Source organism: Giraffa tippelskirchi, chromosome 4 (genome assembly GCF_054371585.1).
Source record: "Giraffa tippelskirchi isolate mGirTip1 chromosome 4, T2T-mGirTip1v1.2.pri, whole genome shotgun sequence".
NCBI classification, from domain to species: Eukaryota; Metazoa; Chordata; class Mammalia; order Artiodactyla; family Giraffidae; genus Giraffa; species Giraffa tippelskirchi.
In genome coordinates, this window is record NC_137278.1 from 96509709 (window position 1) to 96528213 (window position 18505).

The window sequence follows — 18505 nt, forward strand, 5'->3', positions numbered from 1 at the left end:
AGTGTGTGAGATGAGTGCAGTTGTGCGATAGTTTGAGCATTCTTTGGCATTGCCTTTCTTTGGGATTGGAACGAAAACTGACCTTTTCCAGTCCTGTAGCCACTGCTGAGTTGTCCAAATTTGCTGGCATATCGAGTGCAGCACTTTCACAGCATCACCTTTGAGGATTTGAAATAGCTCAACTGGAATTCCATCACCTCCACTAGCTTTGTTCGTAGTGATGCTTTCTAAGGCCCACTTGACTTCACATTCCAGGATGTCTGGCTCTAGGTGAGTGATCACACCATCGTGATTATCTGGAACTATCTATTGAACTCTCTATTAAGTCATTTATTTCTATTTCATTAACATTGGTTTTTGGAGATTTATATTGTTCTTTTGTTTGGAACATATCTCTTTGTTTATTCATCTTATGACACATTCTGTGTTGGTTTCTGCATACTAGGTAAAAGAGTCACCTCTCTCTGTCTTCACAGACTGGTCTCCTATAGATTAACCTCATCAATCAGCCTAGTCCAAGCTCCTGGTTGTCTTTCAAATTTCTGTGATTGTCCAACTGCTGTATTTGTTCTTAGTGGCTCCCAGTAGTTGAGAGTGTGCCAACACCTGTCAGTGTCCCAAAGGGGAGATTTGTAGTACCTAGATGCAGACTGATCAGAAGCTGGACCCCCTGGCAGCAACTGGTAAAGTGTGCAGTTGAATCCCTTCTAGGGAGAAGGTGAAGCTGGGTGTTTTTACTTCTCCCCTGCACTGAGCCAGGTATATAGCCATGGGAGTGTTGCCATGCTTCTTAACAACTGCTTCTGTGGTCCTGTTCTCTATAGTCCTATGGGACTCGTGAGTGTAAGCTCCACTGCTTATCAGAGCTGGGTGGTTGGGGGCCTGTCGTCCAGGTTGCATGCTTAAAAGCTGGAGTGCTGGGTGTGTGGCCTGTGGTCCAGATGGTTCACTCCTCAAGGACAAGCTGGGAGCTGGGGAGTTCCCTCCAAGTGTATGGTGCTGTGCCAGGGGTAGGCTTCATGGCAACAGTGTGTCTCAGCCTTTCTCGCCTATTTTGATACGGGCATTTTCTCTGTTGTCTGATGTGTAGGAGTCACTCATCTAGTTCCTGAATTTCTCTCGGAGGCTTTTTGCTCCATGTGTAGTGTATGTTCAGTGAGTCTGTGAGAGGAGAGAGATTCGGGATCCCCCTGTGTCATCGTTTTGGTCAGAAGCCACTTCAAATCTGATTTTTAAAAAGAATATTAGTAAAGGAACAGGAACTCATATACTGTTGGAGAAATGTAAATTAATAGGCCATTTTTTGGAGAGCAATTTGACAGTATATGAAAATTTTAAATATTTATGCCATTTAACTTAGAAAATCTATATCAGGAATTAATCCTATTGAAGAAATACAGAACCATGAAAAAAATCAATATACAAGGATTTTTGCCAAAGCATGGTTGTAGTAATGACAACTAGCCACAATTTAACTCTACATCGCTTGATTAAATAAACTATAATACTTCCAGGCAATGCAATGGTCTGCTGCTGCTGCTGCTAAGTCACTTCAGTCGTGTCCGACTCTGTGTGACCCCATAGACGGCAGCTCACCAGGCTCCGCCATCCCTGGGATTCTCCAGGCAAGAACACTGGAGTATGTTGCCATTTCCTTCTCCAATGCATGAAAGTGAAAAGGGAAAGTGAAGTCGCTCAGTCGTGTCTGATTCTTAGCAACCCCATGGACTGCAGCCTACCAGGTTCCTCCGTCCATGGGATTTTCCAGGCAAGAGTACCAGAGTGGGGTGCCATTGCCTTCTCCAATGCAATGGTCTATGCAGCCTTTAAAAAGATGGTAAGTTTATATGTTCTTTGGGGAAAGAAGAAATGAAAAAAATTAAGTCACTAGACAGTATGGCCTTGTTAGAAGTATACATATAATCCCCATGTTGGTATCTGTGTATAAGAACTGGATAAGTAGCCAGGGCTTAAAACTGTTTACTATGGGCATTATCTCTACATCTTAGGATCCTGGCTGGCTTTCATTTTCCTGCATTTTGTATTTTTGCAGTGTTTAACTTTTTAACAAAAATCATGTACTATTTATGTAAGCCAAAAGAGGTAGTGAGGATACTTTTCAGTTAAATCAAAAATTAAAATGGAATCATGTATCCCCAGCCTTTCAGGGATCCCATGGATAGTTAAGAACTTCATTGAGTCAGGAATTAGAGACAAATGGAGGGGGCAGGGGTTCCCCCAAACCCCGCTGTGGTTCCACCAAAGTCAGAACAGCGCAGATGCTCCCGACTTTGAATTCCCAGGGACCTCTCACTCTATATGATTCTGAAACTTCCAAGATAAGTAGCTCATCGTAAGATGGCCAGCTATTATTGAATAGTTTTTGTGTTTCATTATTATGCTATATCATATTACATTATGCTAAGTTACACTGTGTTGTATTACATGGTGTTACAAAGTATTGTCTCATTTTGGCCAGAAGGTGACCTCCATGAGGACGTTGACTTTATTTTCAGCTTTATTTCCAGCTTTTAAAGCAGGGCTTATTAACACAAAGCACCTGTGGAATATTTAGCACTGGAGACAGATTCATTAGAAAGTTTATAAAAAAACAAACTCTTCCCTATAGCTTTGACTCTAATCGTGCTTCTTGTCTCCATAGGACACACAAAATGTTTTTTCCACAAGGCGGCCCCTCAAATGTCTGCTAACAGCAACCCTGACCCCTCTCATGCTCATCTTTAATTAGACACATCAGATCAATGTAGCAAGCTTGGGGAATATGGTTTCTCAACCAGCACCCATTAAGGCAGGATGGGCATTGGTGGCTGGGGTGGCCCTATCAGAAAACAAAACAAAACTCAGCAACCAGGAGGAGTATGGGCCTGTTGTAGTTACATTTCTTGTTCATTGTTATTACTTGGCTCTCCCACGGATGCTCATGTTTCCTAAGAGCCCGGGGCCATGTCTGTTACATTGTATTCCCAGGACCTAAAGCACCTGGCACATAGTGTGAGGCTAAAATATGTGTCTGGGGGAGCTCACATCTGGGTGCACTAGTAGACACTGACCCGACTGGCTTTACTGAGTCATAAACTCTTCAGCGTGATTGGAGACCCCTTCTTCTGACAAGGAGCTGTGTGTTGTCAGAGAGGATCAAAGAAGAGAAACATCTGTCTGAAATTTGTAAATTATCCATTTGCCCTGTGTATTCCGAACCTTCCTTCTCACTTTCTCCCCCTCCTGAGAGACTGCTGCAAGATCATCTTTGCTTTCTAATTTCCTCCTAAAGTTCTTTTCTTCCTTTCCTTGTGTAAAGACACATTTAGCAACTGAGTTCTGAAACTTATCTTTTTTAGACATCATTAATTTGGTGTCTTCCTCTTTTATCTTTATTTCTCTGTTTTCACAGAGTATTTTTTTCCCAAGGGGTAAGCTTCTTATCTTATCTTCTTATCTTAGAAAACTAAGATCATAGCATCGGTCCCATTACTTCATGGCAGATAGATGGGGAAACAGTGGAAACAGTGGCTGACTTTATTTTTCTGGCTCCAAAATCACTGCAGATGGTGACTGCAGCCATGAAATTAAAAGACGCTTACTCCTTGGAAGGAAAGTTATGACCAACCTAGATAGCATATTAAAAAGCAGAGACATTACTTTGCCAACAAAGGTCCATCTAGTCAAGGCTATGGTTTTTCTAGTGGTCATGTATGGATGTGAGAGTTGGACTATAAAGTAAGATTTGGCCGAAGAATTGATGCTTTTGAACTGTGGTGTTGGAGAAGACTCTTGAGAGTCCCTTGGACTGCAAGGAGATCCAACCAGTCCATCCTAAAGGAGATCAGTCCTGGGTGTTTATTGGAAGGACTGATGTTGAAGCTGAAACTCCAATACTTTGGCCACCTCATGCGAAGAGTTGACTCACTGGAAAAGACCCTGATGCTGGGAAAGATTGAGGGCAGGAGGAGAAGGGGACGACAGAGGATGAGATGGCATCACCGACTCGATGGACATGGGTTTGGGTGGACTCCAGGAGTTGGTGATGGACAGGGAGACCTGGCATGCTGCGATTCATAGGGTCACAAAGAGTCGGACACAACTGAGCGACTGAACTGAACTGAAGCTTCTTATCAGGCTATGCTAAACTCAGTCTTTTTTGTTGTTTCTTTCTTCTAATAAGGGTAACTGTTATCCTATTTTTCTTTTGACCTCAACTTCTCTTCTTCTTGAAGACCTGTGAACTTCTAAGGGAAAACATTTTAACCTTTTGCTTCTCCTTTTTTAAAGGATATTTTAACCTCATAGTAAAAAAAAAAAAAAGTTTCTCTGGAGCTAACCAGCTTTCTCCCAGTCTCTGAATTTGACTGTCCATATATGGAGCACTGCAGTAGACATTTTCTGTCTCCTATGAAGTCACCCTGCTTTTCACATTCATCCTTAAGTCCGGGAACATCTGGCTGGACTTGGGCAATGCCAACCAGTGATTTATAAATCACCTTTCAACCTGAGAAGAGATATTTGAGTGAAGTTCATAGATAGGAGCCTGGTGTCTGGTAGGAAGTTAGCTGGAAAAGGGCTTGAAGGAGAGAAAGACGCATGCCTTCAACAGGGTTAGGTTCACAGCAGTGAAGCAGTGAGACTTGCTTTCCCTCCAGTGAGCCAGAAATCCTGCCACACCAGAGACTTTTTATCTTAACCCCAGTGGCTTCCAGCGTCTGTTCCTGTCCAGGCTGGCCCACTTCGCATGTGCCCTGCCTGGATGCCACGTCCTGCCTCCCATCCCACAGAAGCTTTCGTTCTTTACATCCCCTTTCCCCACTGCATCCTGTGGACTCATCTGAGATGAGCTCTCAGACCAGCATGCCAGCCGGACAGCCCTCACTGCTGTCCTGGGAGGAATCTGTAGGCACAAAGGCAAAGCATCTGAACTCTTTGGAACCCAAAACCAACTATTGAAAACAGAATGCATCCTGGTTACTCGTAATTGTCCCATTTAGGGAAAACACCAGTTACTGACATAGCACACCCCCCCTAAACCCCGTGTGCGTGGTGCTGTAGCAGCAAAGCAAATTATTGTTTAATAAGCACACGTTCATTATGCCTTCTATTTGACTATGAATAATTAACCAGTTATATTAAGTAATTAACAAAGTGAGATAGATTTAAAAAAAGAAAACAAACTCATAAATATCTTCTCCTATATTCATCCCATCCCTTCACAAAGTCTACGCCAAAAGCTGGAACACACATCGCAAAGTTAGTGACACAGCAATGATTACCTTCCAGGGAGCACCAACTTCAGGCCAGATCCTACAATAGGTACTTTGCGTGTCTATTGCTAATCCTTTCAGTAATCCTGCAAGAAAAGGTTATTAACACCAATTTGTGGATGAGGACACCAATAATCAAAACAGGAAAGTTGCCCAATGTCGTCCTGCTGGTCCATGGCAGGGCAAGTATTAGGCAAGTTTGGCAAATATTAAATGCCAACTTGGAGCCTGTTCTGTTCCACCACTCTGCTTCTCTATAACTGAGACATGGGCTTCATCAAAAGCACATTTCCAGATTATCTGTCTGTGGAAAGTGGTTCAGAACACGTGAAGTGGAAAACATGGCCAAGAATGTAATTCTGACCCTCCTTCCTTCTAACCTCCGCTGCCCTCCTCGTCTTTCCCCTTGTTGTTGTTTAGTAGCTCAGTCACGTCCGACTCTTCTGTGACCCTATGGGCTGTAGCCCGCCAGACTCCTCCGTCTATGGAATTTTTCAGGCAAGAATACTGGAGCGTGTTGCCATTTCCTTCTGCAGGGGATCTTCCTGACCCAGGAATCCAACCCACGTTACATTCACTGCAGGTGGATTCTTTACCACTGAGCCACTATGAAAGAGCAGATTCATTACTACAAACCACAATTATATCAGAGATAAATTATAATTTATATGTCTTTCCCAAGGCTAATTTCTGAGTGTCTACATCTCCACTAAGAGGTATAATGTAGATCAGAAGTAGGGTGACAGTGGCATCATTAACAACATGGCCTTTCTCATGAGCTGGTCAGAAATTTGGCTCCCTTCTCGTAAACCTAGATTTAATATGAATTATTCTCAGAAAGGATACAGGAAAATACCAGCCCAAGATTCCAAATGTGGGAAATCCTCTTAATGCTCCTCAAATGCTTCAGTATCTTTTTGAAAGCATCTTTTAAATTTATGATTAGACCTGTGAGTGCTTCTCATTGGGAGCACAGGGTTTGTAAGAATGCAGGAAGCTAGCAGGTACCTACTTGTGTGTTGCCAGCAGGAATTCAGGGGTGAAACTGTCACCTAGGTTTAACAAGAACCATGAAGTTCCTGCAGGTGTGCACTGAACACCAAACCATCTCCTTCACATTCTGAGAACCTGATGTAGATTTTTCACTACTTGTAACATTTTAACACACTCTTGGGTCCTAGAAGCTATCCCCAATTCAAAGAATAGGAATGACAGTAAACTTGAAATATATTCATCTTAAATGAATAGACTTCATTTAAAATGAACCTTAGAAGTATCTGGTTTTTATTGTTCTGGAAGGCCCCAAGTGATACACAGAGTGAATGGGGAATGCACTTAACACAAAAGGATAGGAGAATAAGACAGATCATGTCCATCTTCCTGTTCCGAAATAAAACAAGAAAACGACTGCATCTAGAACAAGAAACCTTCAGAAAAGTCCAAAATGCGGGGATAGCATGAGATAATTTTTTCAAGAATGGTAGTTATATACCTGGTGGTTCAGATGGTAAAGAATCTGCCTGCAATGCAGAAGACCCAGGTTCAATCCCTGGATTAGGAAGAGCCCCTGGAGAAGGGAATGGCAACCACTTCAGTATTCTTGCCTGGGGAATTCCATGGATGGAAGAGCCTGGCAGGCTACAGCTGATGGGGTTGCAAAGAGTTGGACACGACTGAGTGACTAACACTTTCACTTTCCAGCATGAGATAAGTTTTTCAAGAGTGACAGTTATATCAACTTCAGTCAAGGCTCTTATCCTTTGCACAGTGAGTTCAGAGTTTTCAAGGACAGCTGAAGTCAGAGAGGAGAGGAGTCCAGGTCTCCAGCAAGCGGGACTGATTTCCTTACAATGAATAACACTCTTTACAGGGTGAAGGCAATAAGGAAAGTCCATACACCACGTGGGCTTAGCTTTGTGAGAACTGGAAGCCATATGGTCGATTTATAGGAGAGAATGTGTGGCTCAGGTCTTAAGGCACCCTTGGAATTTCCAGTTGGGAAAGTTTCCTTTTGTTGTCAGTGCCCAATGCCTGCCTTCCTGCCGAAAGCCCGTGGGATTATATTGTCCTCTCATGCATGTGTTCTCCAGTCTGTGAAACCTGAATTAAAAGCTGCTTCTCAAATTGATTCCATTAATCTTTACCTACATGGTGTAACCTCTGTTGTATCCACTGGTGATTAACTTCATTGAGAACAGAGGACAGGGACAAGTTTAGAAGCTCTGGCATTGCAGTGAATTAGATCAGTCAGTGCTCCAGAGAGTCTCCCACCCACCCCCTGGTGGGGGAGGCTGTGTGAGACCAGATAATACACATACAGCAACTGGGAATCCCCTTCTCAGGCCAGGTTTAGTTTATATTGGACATATGCCTGGGTTTTCAGTTTAAAGGAACAAGATTTCATTATGATTTTGGTAACCCTATTTTTACAGATTTCCATTGGTTATTTGCATATTTTTAATTTTAGCAGCCTGAGTTGTACTAAGAAAAATAGGTTTTTACAGACTCACAGATCTATAGTACAGACTTGTGGTTGCCAAGGGGAAAGAAGGGTAGGGGAGGGGTAGATTGGGAGTTTGGGATTAGCAAATGCAAACTACTATACATAAATATGTAAAATATATACATATATATAATAGATAAACAACAAGGTCCTACTGTATAGCACAGGAAACTAAATCCAATATCCTGTGATAAACCATAATGGAAAAGAATATGAAAAAGAATGCATATATATGTGTATATATAACTGAATCACTTTGCTGTACAGCAGAAATTAGCATTGTAAATCAACTGTACGTCAATAAAATACATTTTTTAAAAAAGAAAAATAGGTGTAAAAAATCTTAATAAGAAAAGTATTTTTATTTTTCAGCATCTACTGCTTTTCCAAAAGCTTTCCATCAATTGTTATGAACGCACTGTACTTCCTATTATTTTTCAAACTATAGGTCCCTCTACTGCAATAACAGAATGAAGATTTTTTGACTTTTTTGTAGATTTGTCGAGTTGTTGTTGTGCTAGTCACTCAGTCATGTCTGACTCTTTGCAATCCCACGGACTGTAGCCCGCCAGGCTCCTCTCTCCATGAAATTCTTCAGTTAGGCAGGAATACTGCAGTGGGTAGCCATTCCCTTCTCGAGGGGTTCTTCCCAACCCAGGGATTGAACCTCGGTCTCCTGAATTGCAAGCAGATTCTTTACTGTCTGAGCCACCAGAGAAGCCCAAATTAGTGATTTTGACAGTGACCTCCTTGTTCTAAGCTCAAGGCTGCCTAGGCTTCAAGTCTGACCCGGAGTTTGTGTTTATAGTCCAGGGATGGGTTGTCAACTAGAAAGTTCTTTCTAGTCCTGTCCAGGAAGGAGCATGGTTTTCCCACTTTATCTAACTCCAGGTCTAGTGCTCTGTCTCCGACGTACAGGCCAGCTGTAATGTCTCCCTTTCACCAGATACAGTGCTCCTGTTGGCTTCCAGCATTAAAAGCATATGCAAGTGTAATCAAAATTACCAGATTCCATTGTTGGCGGCACTTAACTGATAAGAGTGTAATAACATGAATAATATGTGTGAAAGAACTGCAATTCTGAATGATGATTCTGATATGGAAACTGAAAATAAAATCATGCTCTGATCTGCAGCAGCCCCTGCCACAGATAAAAATCGACTCTGGTGTTTTGCATTTGACAGGATTAACCCAGTGTTTTATTTTGTAAAGAGTCAGTTGCTAAGCACAAAGCATTCTGGAGTTCACTGTGGTCATTGGCCAGGCCTGTGGAGGTGAACCCTCCGTTGGGAGCAAATGTGGAGACATTGCTGAGAGAGAGAAAGTAGTAATTTAATTTAATGTAATTTAATCTCTCTCATCCATGTATGGATGTGAGAATTGGACCATAAAGAAACCTGAGCGCCAAAGAATTGATGCTTTTGAACTATGGTGCTGGAGAAGACTTTTGAGAGTCCCCTGAATAGCAAGGAGATCAAACCAGTCAATCCTAAAGGAAATCAACCCTGAATCGTCATTGGAAGGACTGATGCTAAACCTGAAGCTCCCATACTTTGGCGACCTGATGCGAAGAGCTGACTCATTGAAAAAGACCCTGATGCTGGGAAAGATTGAGGGCAGGAGGAGAATGGGACGACAGAGGATGAGATGGTTGGATGGCATCGACAACTCAATAGACATGAATTTGAGCAAACTCCAGGAGATGGTAAAGGATGGGGAAGCCTGTCATGCTGCAGTCCTTGGGGTCACAAAGAGTCAGACATGACTTAGCGATTGAATAGCCATCCTGGCAGCAGTCGTATGTGTTTGGTAGGACAAGTATAATTTATTGTTGTTATTTTACAGGCGAAAAAGAATCTCAGAGAGGTTAAATGGATTCCTATTATTTTACCCATTGTGTAGGCATTGAAGGAGTTACCAGACATGATCCCTTCCCTCCAAGAGGTTATCATCTGGTAGGGAATAAAAAGTTTACAATCTGATAGTGATAACCCATAAAAGGAAAACTCACAGCCCCAAGTAGCCTGTAAACCATAAAGAAGTGACACAAATCATGCGTGAGAGAGAGGAGGCTGGGCAGCCCTGGTCAGTGACCTGATTCAAAGAGGTGGGGGTGAGAAAGAATGAAGAAGTAAGTGAGGTTGGAATAACATGAAATGAAAATCGAAAGAACTCAGGACAAGAAAACCTCAGACAGGACAGGAAGTAAGTCCATCAGCCTTAGAGGGGGACAATGTAGGAAGGTAACAGAGATAACACTGCAGTGTGCCTTGATAGCATCCTGTGACAGGGCATCCTGAGTGTGTGGAGCAAGGTCACTAGAAGCCGTGTGGCACAGTCAGTTTCAGATAAAACACTTCTGTGGCTGTGACCAAGGTAGATTGCACAGGGAAGCAGTAACCAGAGACAGAGACCAGGGAAGTTGTTTCTCTGTTCAATGCATCTAGTAAGAATAAGATACAGTTTAAATTTTTTCTAGTTTCATCTTTTTGCAAGCTCAATACACTTTGCAGATCTTCCTAACTGCATGTTTTGAACTCTAAGATTATTAGACCTCAGCGTAAAATGCAAATTTTTGTTTCTTCTCTCTTTTGATAATAAAGAGCTGTGATACTTATTGAATGGACACTTTAAGTCTTCCACCATTTGTCCTGAGATGGGCTGATACAGGTGATACAAGCACAAGTGGAAGCTACATGGCGGTGGGGGGGCTGGGGTGCAAAATGAGTGTATGAGTGTCTTCTCACCTTGACGCTGCAGAGTCTTGGGACCCATGCTGTCTAATAGGCAGGAACATGGAAACTGGCCTATGTAACCCCTGGTTTCTGAAGATTGGTATATGGAGGAGAGAGAAAAGGCTGGACAGTTCATGAAAGACAACCTTCTATACTCCTGTTACTTAACCTTATCTGTTCATTCATTTTGGACAGAATTGAGTATATTTGCTATATAGAGACTTGGCATTTAAAGTCTGTCTAGGAAATAAGAAGATACTCTGATATATATCCCTTATATAACTAGACATCTTTCCTTGGGAGATGGGACTGGTGAGGCTGTGTTAACACAGATACATTGATTTTTTTTTTTAATATACTTAAAATTTCTTTTGCTTTTCTGTTTCCAACTTACTTCTTATATAACAGGCTCTAGGTTCATCCACCTCACTAGAACTGACTCAAATTCGTTCTTTTTATGGCTGAGTAATATTCCACTGTGTATATATACCATATCTTCTTTATCCATTCATCTGTTGATGAACATTCAGGTTGCTTCCACATCCTGGCTATTGTAAACAGTGCTGCAGTGAACATTGGGATATTAATGCATATCTATGGAATCTAGAAAAATGGTGTCAACAAACCCATCTGCAAGGAAAGAATGGAGACACAGACATAGAGAAGGGACTTGTGGACGCTGTAGGGGAAGAAGAGAACAGGACGAATGGAGAAAGTAGCACCAACATATATACACTATCATGTGTAAAATATGAATAAATAGCTGACGAGAAGTCACTGTATGACACATGGAGTCCAGTCTGGTAGTCCGGGATGACCTAGAAGGGTGGGATAGGGGAGAGGTGGGGAAGGAAGTTACAAGAGGCAGGGGATATATGTATAATTTTGGCTGATTTGCATTGTTGTATGGCGGAAACGAAGACAACGTTGTAAACATTAAAAAATAAAACAAAAAAAGTAAAGCAGATTGCCTTCAAAAAAACTTTTTTGACATATATTTGGTTTACAATGCCGTGTTTCAGGTGTACCACAAAGTGATTCAGTTATATATACACACATATACAATATTTTTTTCAGACTCTTTTCCATGATAGATTATGACAAGACAATGAATATAGCTCCCTGTGCTATACAGTAGTTTTCTACTGTTAATCTATTTTATTTATAATAGTGAATATCTGCTAATCTCAGACTCCTAATTTATCCCTCCCCCTCACCTTTCCCCTTCGGTAACCATAAGTTTGCTTTCTATGTCTGTGAGTCTACTTCTGTTTTGTAAATAAATTCATTTGTATCATTTTTTTAGATTCTTAATCCCATCAGTTGGCTAAGAAACATAGGCTCTTAACTGAGGACCTCCCAGCTGCTGGGGAACAGGGTGTGATGTCATTCCTAAGTGACAAGAAAATCAGAAAGGAAAGAACGTAGACAGATGCAAGCCATAGCAGAAAAGTTTATCAGAAAGTACCTACCTCGAGTTTGGAGTAATTGGCTTCAAACTTTATATTTCTCTTCTTGTCTTATCTGTGGTCCAGGAAGTGGGTAAAGAACAGCTGAGTGGGGGTGAGGATGGGAAGAAGAGCAAAGCAGTGATGAGGGGATGGTTGTGGTTAGGAGGTCTGGAGCAAGGCAGGGGCGAGGACTATTGGATGCAGTGGTGTGGGATCCATGGTCTGGCAACATGACATAGCATCCTTTACTTGGTAGAGAAAATAATCTGAGGCAAACTAAGTAAAGGTTTAGCAGTTATGAAAAAATTTACCTTTGCTTACATTTTAAATCGCTCCTGGAAATAAGGTGCCAATGAAACACTTTTTTAAAGTCACATCTTTCCTCATTGGCTGCTATTACTATGTCAGAGATCTATTCTGATGAGAAAGCTTAAGGAGGTTTTCTCCAGTATAAACTACAAATCATACATAGGAATCATAATAATCTCTTTAAATAACTTTCTGTTTTAGCACTATGTAGTTTCTATTAATCATTGCTAACTTAATTATGGATTACATTTGCACAATACTTCATTCTTTTATAAAAACGCTTTCCCAGATATTCTGTCATCTCAAATTTCCGACATCTAAAACAGAGAGAAATTCTACCTCTCATTTTAGAGAGAATTCTGGAACTCAGCTTGGTACTAATCATCATCAGATCTGCTTTTTTTTGAATGATTAAACCTTACGGAACCAGGGTCATATATGTGTATATACATACACACATATAGAGTTAGGGATATATATATATACACATATTATATCTATAAAATTTAATCCTCATGATTAAGCCATGAGATAGTTAGCATCTCTATTCCCTCTGTTTCAAAGATACCACAAGCTGAGATCTGGTTGCTTCCAAAACTGAGGGTTTGAAATCACTACAACTGGCTGAAGATGTGACTTACCTAAGCTCACTGAGCTAGTAAGTGACAGAAGAGGAAATAAAAATAGTCTGTTTGCCCTTAATTTTCACATGAAACCCTAATGGAGAATTTTATTATAATGAATCAGTCTTAGAAAGTCATTGCACATTAATTAAAAACAAGTATATTTAAATGTTTTGGGAAATTCTAGTCAACTGTTTTGTACTTCTGTTTTGGCTCAGATGGTAAAGAATCTGCCTGCAATGCAGGAGACCTGCGTTCAATCCCTGGGTTGGAAAGATCCCCTGGAGAAGGGAATGGCAACCCACTCTAGTATTCTTGCCTGGAGAATCCCATGGACGGAGGAGCCTGGCAGGCTACAGTCCATGGGGTGGAAAAGAGTCGGACAGACTTACTATCTTTACTATTCCTTTGTAAATTTAGTGGTGCTCGTTAGATGGAAAAATCACATAGAAATATTTAGCTATAATTAATGTTAGCAAACAATTTTGCATTGACATATAGGTGCTCATTTCAATTCAACAAGGTAATTTTGAGCAAGGTGCTTTATTTAGTCCACACAAAGATGAGTAGACAGTATCCCTATTGAAAGAAATGTTCAGTCCTTATTTGGAGGACTGTTCTTAAAAGACATTAGGTTTCCTAAGCATGATTTTTATTCTACATTGGGAGAAAGGTATCAGAAGAGGGAAAAATGGTTGAATGCGGATTGAGGTGTTTACTCACAAAACTGCAACACAAAAAGGAATGTAACAGTTACTATGCAAAAGAGAGAGGAGAAAAGTGCCTTGAATGAGGATGAGAAGGGCGCTCTCTTATATTGAACTAGAAGGGGAATCAGCAAAGGCCTCAAGACAGAGGTGATGTTTAAGATGAGCCTTCGTGAATGGCTAGAAATCCAAAAAGTATGTGGTGGTAGGGCATTCACACATGAAGAGAATGCTGTAAGTAAAAGCAGAGACAGTAGTTCATCCTATCTGTAGTGTGCAAGGTTTAACAAAAAGGCTCAAGGCTGAAAATCGGAATCTTCTTGTAGAAGGTTTGAACACTAGGATGATGTCTTTGTAAATGCAGTAGAGTGAAAAACAAATACTGGATATGTACTAAGGAGATAGATGTGCACACTTCAGCAGTGGCATTTTTGAACTTGGGCAAAGCAATTAATCTTTTTGAACTTTGACTTCCTCACCTGTAACATGGAGATGATAATAATCACGTTAAGGGTTGAGTGTAAACTTGAATGGGGCTAGTACTCTGAAAACGGTAAAGCACAACCAGTGGCATCATCAGCACCTTTATTACTGTGTGTATGTGTTCAGTCTCTCAGTTGTGTTCAACTGTGCAACCCCATGGACTGTAGCCCACGAGGTTCCTCTGTCCATGGGATTCTCTAGGTCAGAATAATGGAATGGGGTGCCATTTCCTCCTCCAGGGGATCCTCCCAATCCAGGGATTGAACCTGAGTCACTTGTGTCTCCTGCATTGGCAGGTGGGTTCTTTATCAAAGGTGCCACTTGGGAAGCCCTTATGGCTATGTACATGATGGTATATGAAGATTGTGGAGCCAGGGGAGCTTTTCCTTTGCATCTGCACTTTAGGAAAGTTAATTCAGCAGAGATGTGTGGGAAGGATTAATAATAACAGTAGAAAGAGAACCATCAGAAAGCATTAACATCTATCAGGTTAAAAATAATGAAGGTGTGATTAGAATGGTAGTTCAGGTAAGTGGAAAGGTAGAGAGGTTGCAAGGCTATGTTGCAAGAATACTAATTAAGAAATGCACTGAACTGACTCTGTCCCTGGACACAAACTCAGCAGTGTTGCTTTGCAACCTCTTTAAAAGAGATAACACAGTTTGATACATGATAGAACAGGCAGGTGCTTGGGGAGCAGAGGGGAGAAGGTCATTAAGGGGACATTGGATCTTCCTTTGCTTTTCATTAGAGAAACTTTGGTAACAGCAGGATAGAGAAGGGACACCTTGAGTGCCTGAGTTTGGTCCCCCGCCATGGCACATGTGTCACGGTGGGTGAGAGGTGACATAGAGTCAGTAAGTCCTTCCAGGGTGGGACTTCCAGAAAATGTCTTCACCTAAACAGAGAATTTCTTGCTTTTCTCAAAATCAATTCAGTTCAGTCTCTCAGTCTTGTCTGACTCTTTGCGACCCCATGGACTGCAGCACACCAGGCCTCCCTGTCCATCACCAACTCCCAGAGTTTACTCAAACTCATGTCCATCGAGTCGGTGATGCCATCCAACCATCTCATCCTCTGTCGTCCCCTTCTCCTCCCACCTTCAATCTTTTGAAGCATCAGGGTCTTTTTCAATGAGTCAGTTCTTCCCATCAGGTGGCCACAGTATTGGAGTTTCAGCTTCAGCATCAGTCCTTCCAATGACTATTCAGGGTTAATTTCCTTTAGGATGGATTGGTTGGATCTCCTTGCAGTCCAAGGGACTCTCAAGAGTCTTCTCCAACACCACAGTTCAAAAGCATCAATTCTTCAGCACTCAGGTTTCTTTATGGTCCAACTCTCATATCCATACATGACCACTAGAAAAACCATAGCCTTGACTAGATGGACCTTTGTTGGTAAAGTAATGTCTCTGCTTTTTACTATGCTGTCTAGGTTGGTCATAGCTTTACTTCCAATCGGCAAGTGTCTTTTAATTTCATGGCTGCAGTCACCATCTGCAGTGATTTTGGAGCCCAAATAAATAAAGTCTCTCACTATTTCCATTGTTTCCCCATCTATTTGCCGTGGAGTGATGGGACTGGATGCCATGATCTTAGTTTTCTGAATGTTGAATTTATTTCTCAAAATAAATCACCTCTTGCCTCAGAGCTTGTCACTTAGGTTTGGAAGTGGAAGGAATCAAGAAATAGGGTTCAGAACTGATTCATAAATTCCAAGTCAGTTTCTTGGTAATCAGAAATGTATTCAATTTAATTCCACAATCATTTAGTGGATGCAAATACTTTCCAGGAGATGGAACTGGAGAAAAATACCAGATATGAATGAAACAAACACGGTCCCCCTGACACGTTGCACTCTCTCTCTCACACACGGTTTAGTGAGAGTGTATGTCAAAAAGCAGATGAAGTATTATTACATGTTGAGCTAAAGTTGTATTCTTTACTTGTTTTTTCACTTCTCCATGAATAACATTTCTATGAAGACCAAAATGATGTTTGGGACTTACTGGAAACTTATACTGCTCCTAATAAAATAAATAGATCCTCTAAATAATGATCCCTATATTTTGTGCATTCCTTCAGAAACACTCTGTGAACTTTGTTGGAAGCAGCCTGCTTTGTACGGTATTTTCCATAGAACTTTTACCACTGGGTCATCCCTTTACTTAGGAGCTTAAATGAAATGAAAATAGGATAGCCTAGTAGATCTTTCTAAGGTAGAAAGCACTGATGGAGATAGCCATGGAACCAGGAATTGGTAGATGAGGAAAAGAAATCATAAAAGTGGGTTTCAGATCTTTTTTAAAAAAGTTCCTTTCGTTTATTATTTATCTCTGTTCATTCCTTATCCCTTCCATGCCTTACTAAGACCAGCTTGTGAAACTGTTTTATGTGCTACTTCAAATGCTCTCTGTTTGACAGCGTTGTTTTTTTCTCCCTCCCTTTAGGAAATGACCTGGCCTCCACCGCTTGCTGCTATTCAACCACCTGGCAAAGTGGAACCAAGCAAATTTCCATTTCCAAATAAGGTGAGATCCTGCATCACTCAGGATGAGTATACTTTACACACACAAGATTTCTAGTGGACAGTGGGTTTTCCCTTGTTGTCTTTCCCTGTGTAAATATTCCTGGCAGGGGCACATGGATCTGATTTTCAACAATTTGCAAGTGTAGGTCTATTCATCCAGGGGATAATATCAAGCTTACAGTCCTATTATACTTACCTCTACTTTCCTACTTCCTGTAAAACATGATGAATATTGTAATTATTATTTTATCTAGAAACATTTGTGAAGTTGAAATGCACCTTATAATCATTTTATGCATTCAGTATGATTGTATGCCTTGTTTTTCTTTCTGAAAAGCTGTTATTAAATTAATGATGTATCTTAAAATCAGTGTCTTAGCATTAAGAACATGAAGTATATAATTTCTTAGTTATCTTTATAAAGCTGAAAATATTTTCTAGGACTTAATAAAAAAGATTTTCTGAGACCTAGCAGACACAAAATATCTGTCACAAAATGTATTTCAATTATACATGAGTGTAATAAGTTTTGATTTTTTTAATCATACAACCAACATGTAATTATATCCTCATTATAAAGATGTAATTATACAAATAGAAGAAGCAAAATATGAAAGTTTATCACATTCTTGTCCAGATTTTATTTCCCTACCCAGAGATTACCATCAAGAGTTTGGTGTATACCATTTCAGTTCTTTTTCTTATGCATTATATACACATTTGTGCATATGCAATTTTTTTTTTTTAAGTCCTAAATGGTATAGTACTAAAAGTACTTTTTCTAAGAATTGATTTTTTCCAGATACACACTATGCACAAATGTATTGCTAAATGTTAAATCACAACTTTCTAAAGTAACTTATCGAAATATTGTTCATTATAATTATCACAATGGTAAACTCTGTCCTAAAAGTTGATTTTTATTTCTCTTAATAAGATATATTAGAAGTCTTTCCAAGTGAGTATATAGAGATTTTTTTTATTTATCTTAACAGTAGCAGTAAGTGGACAGGATTTCAAGCAATCATTTTTGTAACTATTTTTTAGCATTATGCCTTCACAATGACTTGTGGTTTCTTAATTCATCACGGTTTATTGTGTCTCACATCTTCTGCTTTTTAAGATGTGCCTCTTGTGTTGCTGGGGTGTATTTTCTGTCAAGTTTCCAGTCCAGTCTTGATCCAAAGTCTCTGATTGTCACTCTTTGTACTCACCTTTAGTCCTTCAACTTCCCTCCTCTCTCCTGGTTCACTCTCCTGGCGCTCTTGTCTTGGTCTCTTGTTTTAAATGCCCTGTATGCTCAGCTGGTTAACATCTAAATCTGTATCTCTAGCTCTTTCTCCATCTCTAGCTCTTTCTCCATTCCCCAAGCTCCATACTTGTGTTTCTGTTTACTTACTCAACATCCCCACTTGGGGATCTAACAAACATCTCAAGCTTGACGTATCAAAAACTGAGCCTTTAATCTTCCCACTAACTTCTTATCCTGTGTTTTGCAATAAGTGGTTTCTTCATTTTTGCAGTTGGCACAGGCCAAAGTCTTGGAGCCATCTCTATTTCTTTTCTAAGGTACCTATAAAAGCTATGGTTTTTCCAGTAGTCATATACAGATGTGGGAGTTGGACCATAAAGAAGGCTGAGTGCTAAAGAATTGATGCTTTCAAATTGTGGTGCTGGAGAAGACTCTTGAGAGTCCCTTGGACTGCAAGGAGATCAAAGCAGTAAATCCTAAAGGAAATCAACCCTGAGTATTCATTAGAAGGACTGATGCTGAAGCTGAAACTCCAATACTTTGGCCACCTGATGCAAAGAACTGACTCATTGAAAAAGACCCTGATGCTTCAAAAGATTGAAGGTGGGAGGAGAAGGGGACGACAGAGGATGGGATGGTT

The 18505-nt window shown here is 40.6% G+C and overlaps 1 protein-coding gene across 2 annotated transcripts in view; it reads left to right on the forward strand.

Moving 5' to 3' along the window:
• Window positions 1–18505, forward strand: part of AFF3 (ALF transcription elongation factor 3) — a 555281-nt gene that overhangs the window by 331607 nt on the left and 205169 nt on the right. For both annotated transcript variants that reach the window (XM_081484340.1, XM_081484341.1), the window contains exon 7: window positions 16534–16614. In XM_081484340.1, coding sequence (XP_081340466.1) covers window positions 16534–16614 — 81 coding nt within the window. The remainder of the gene's footprint in view (window positions 1–16533; window positions 16615–18505) is intronic.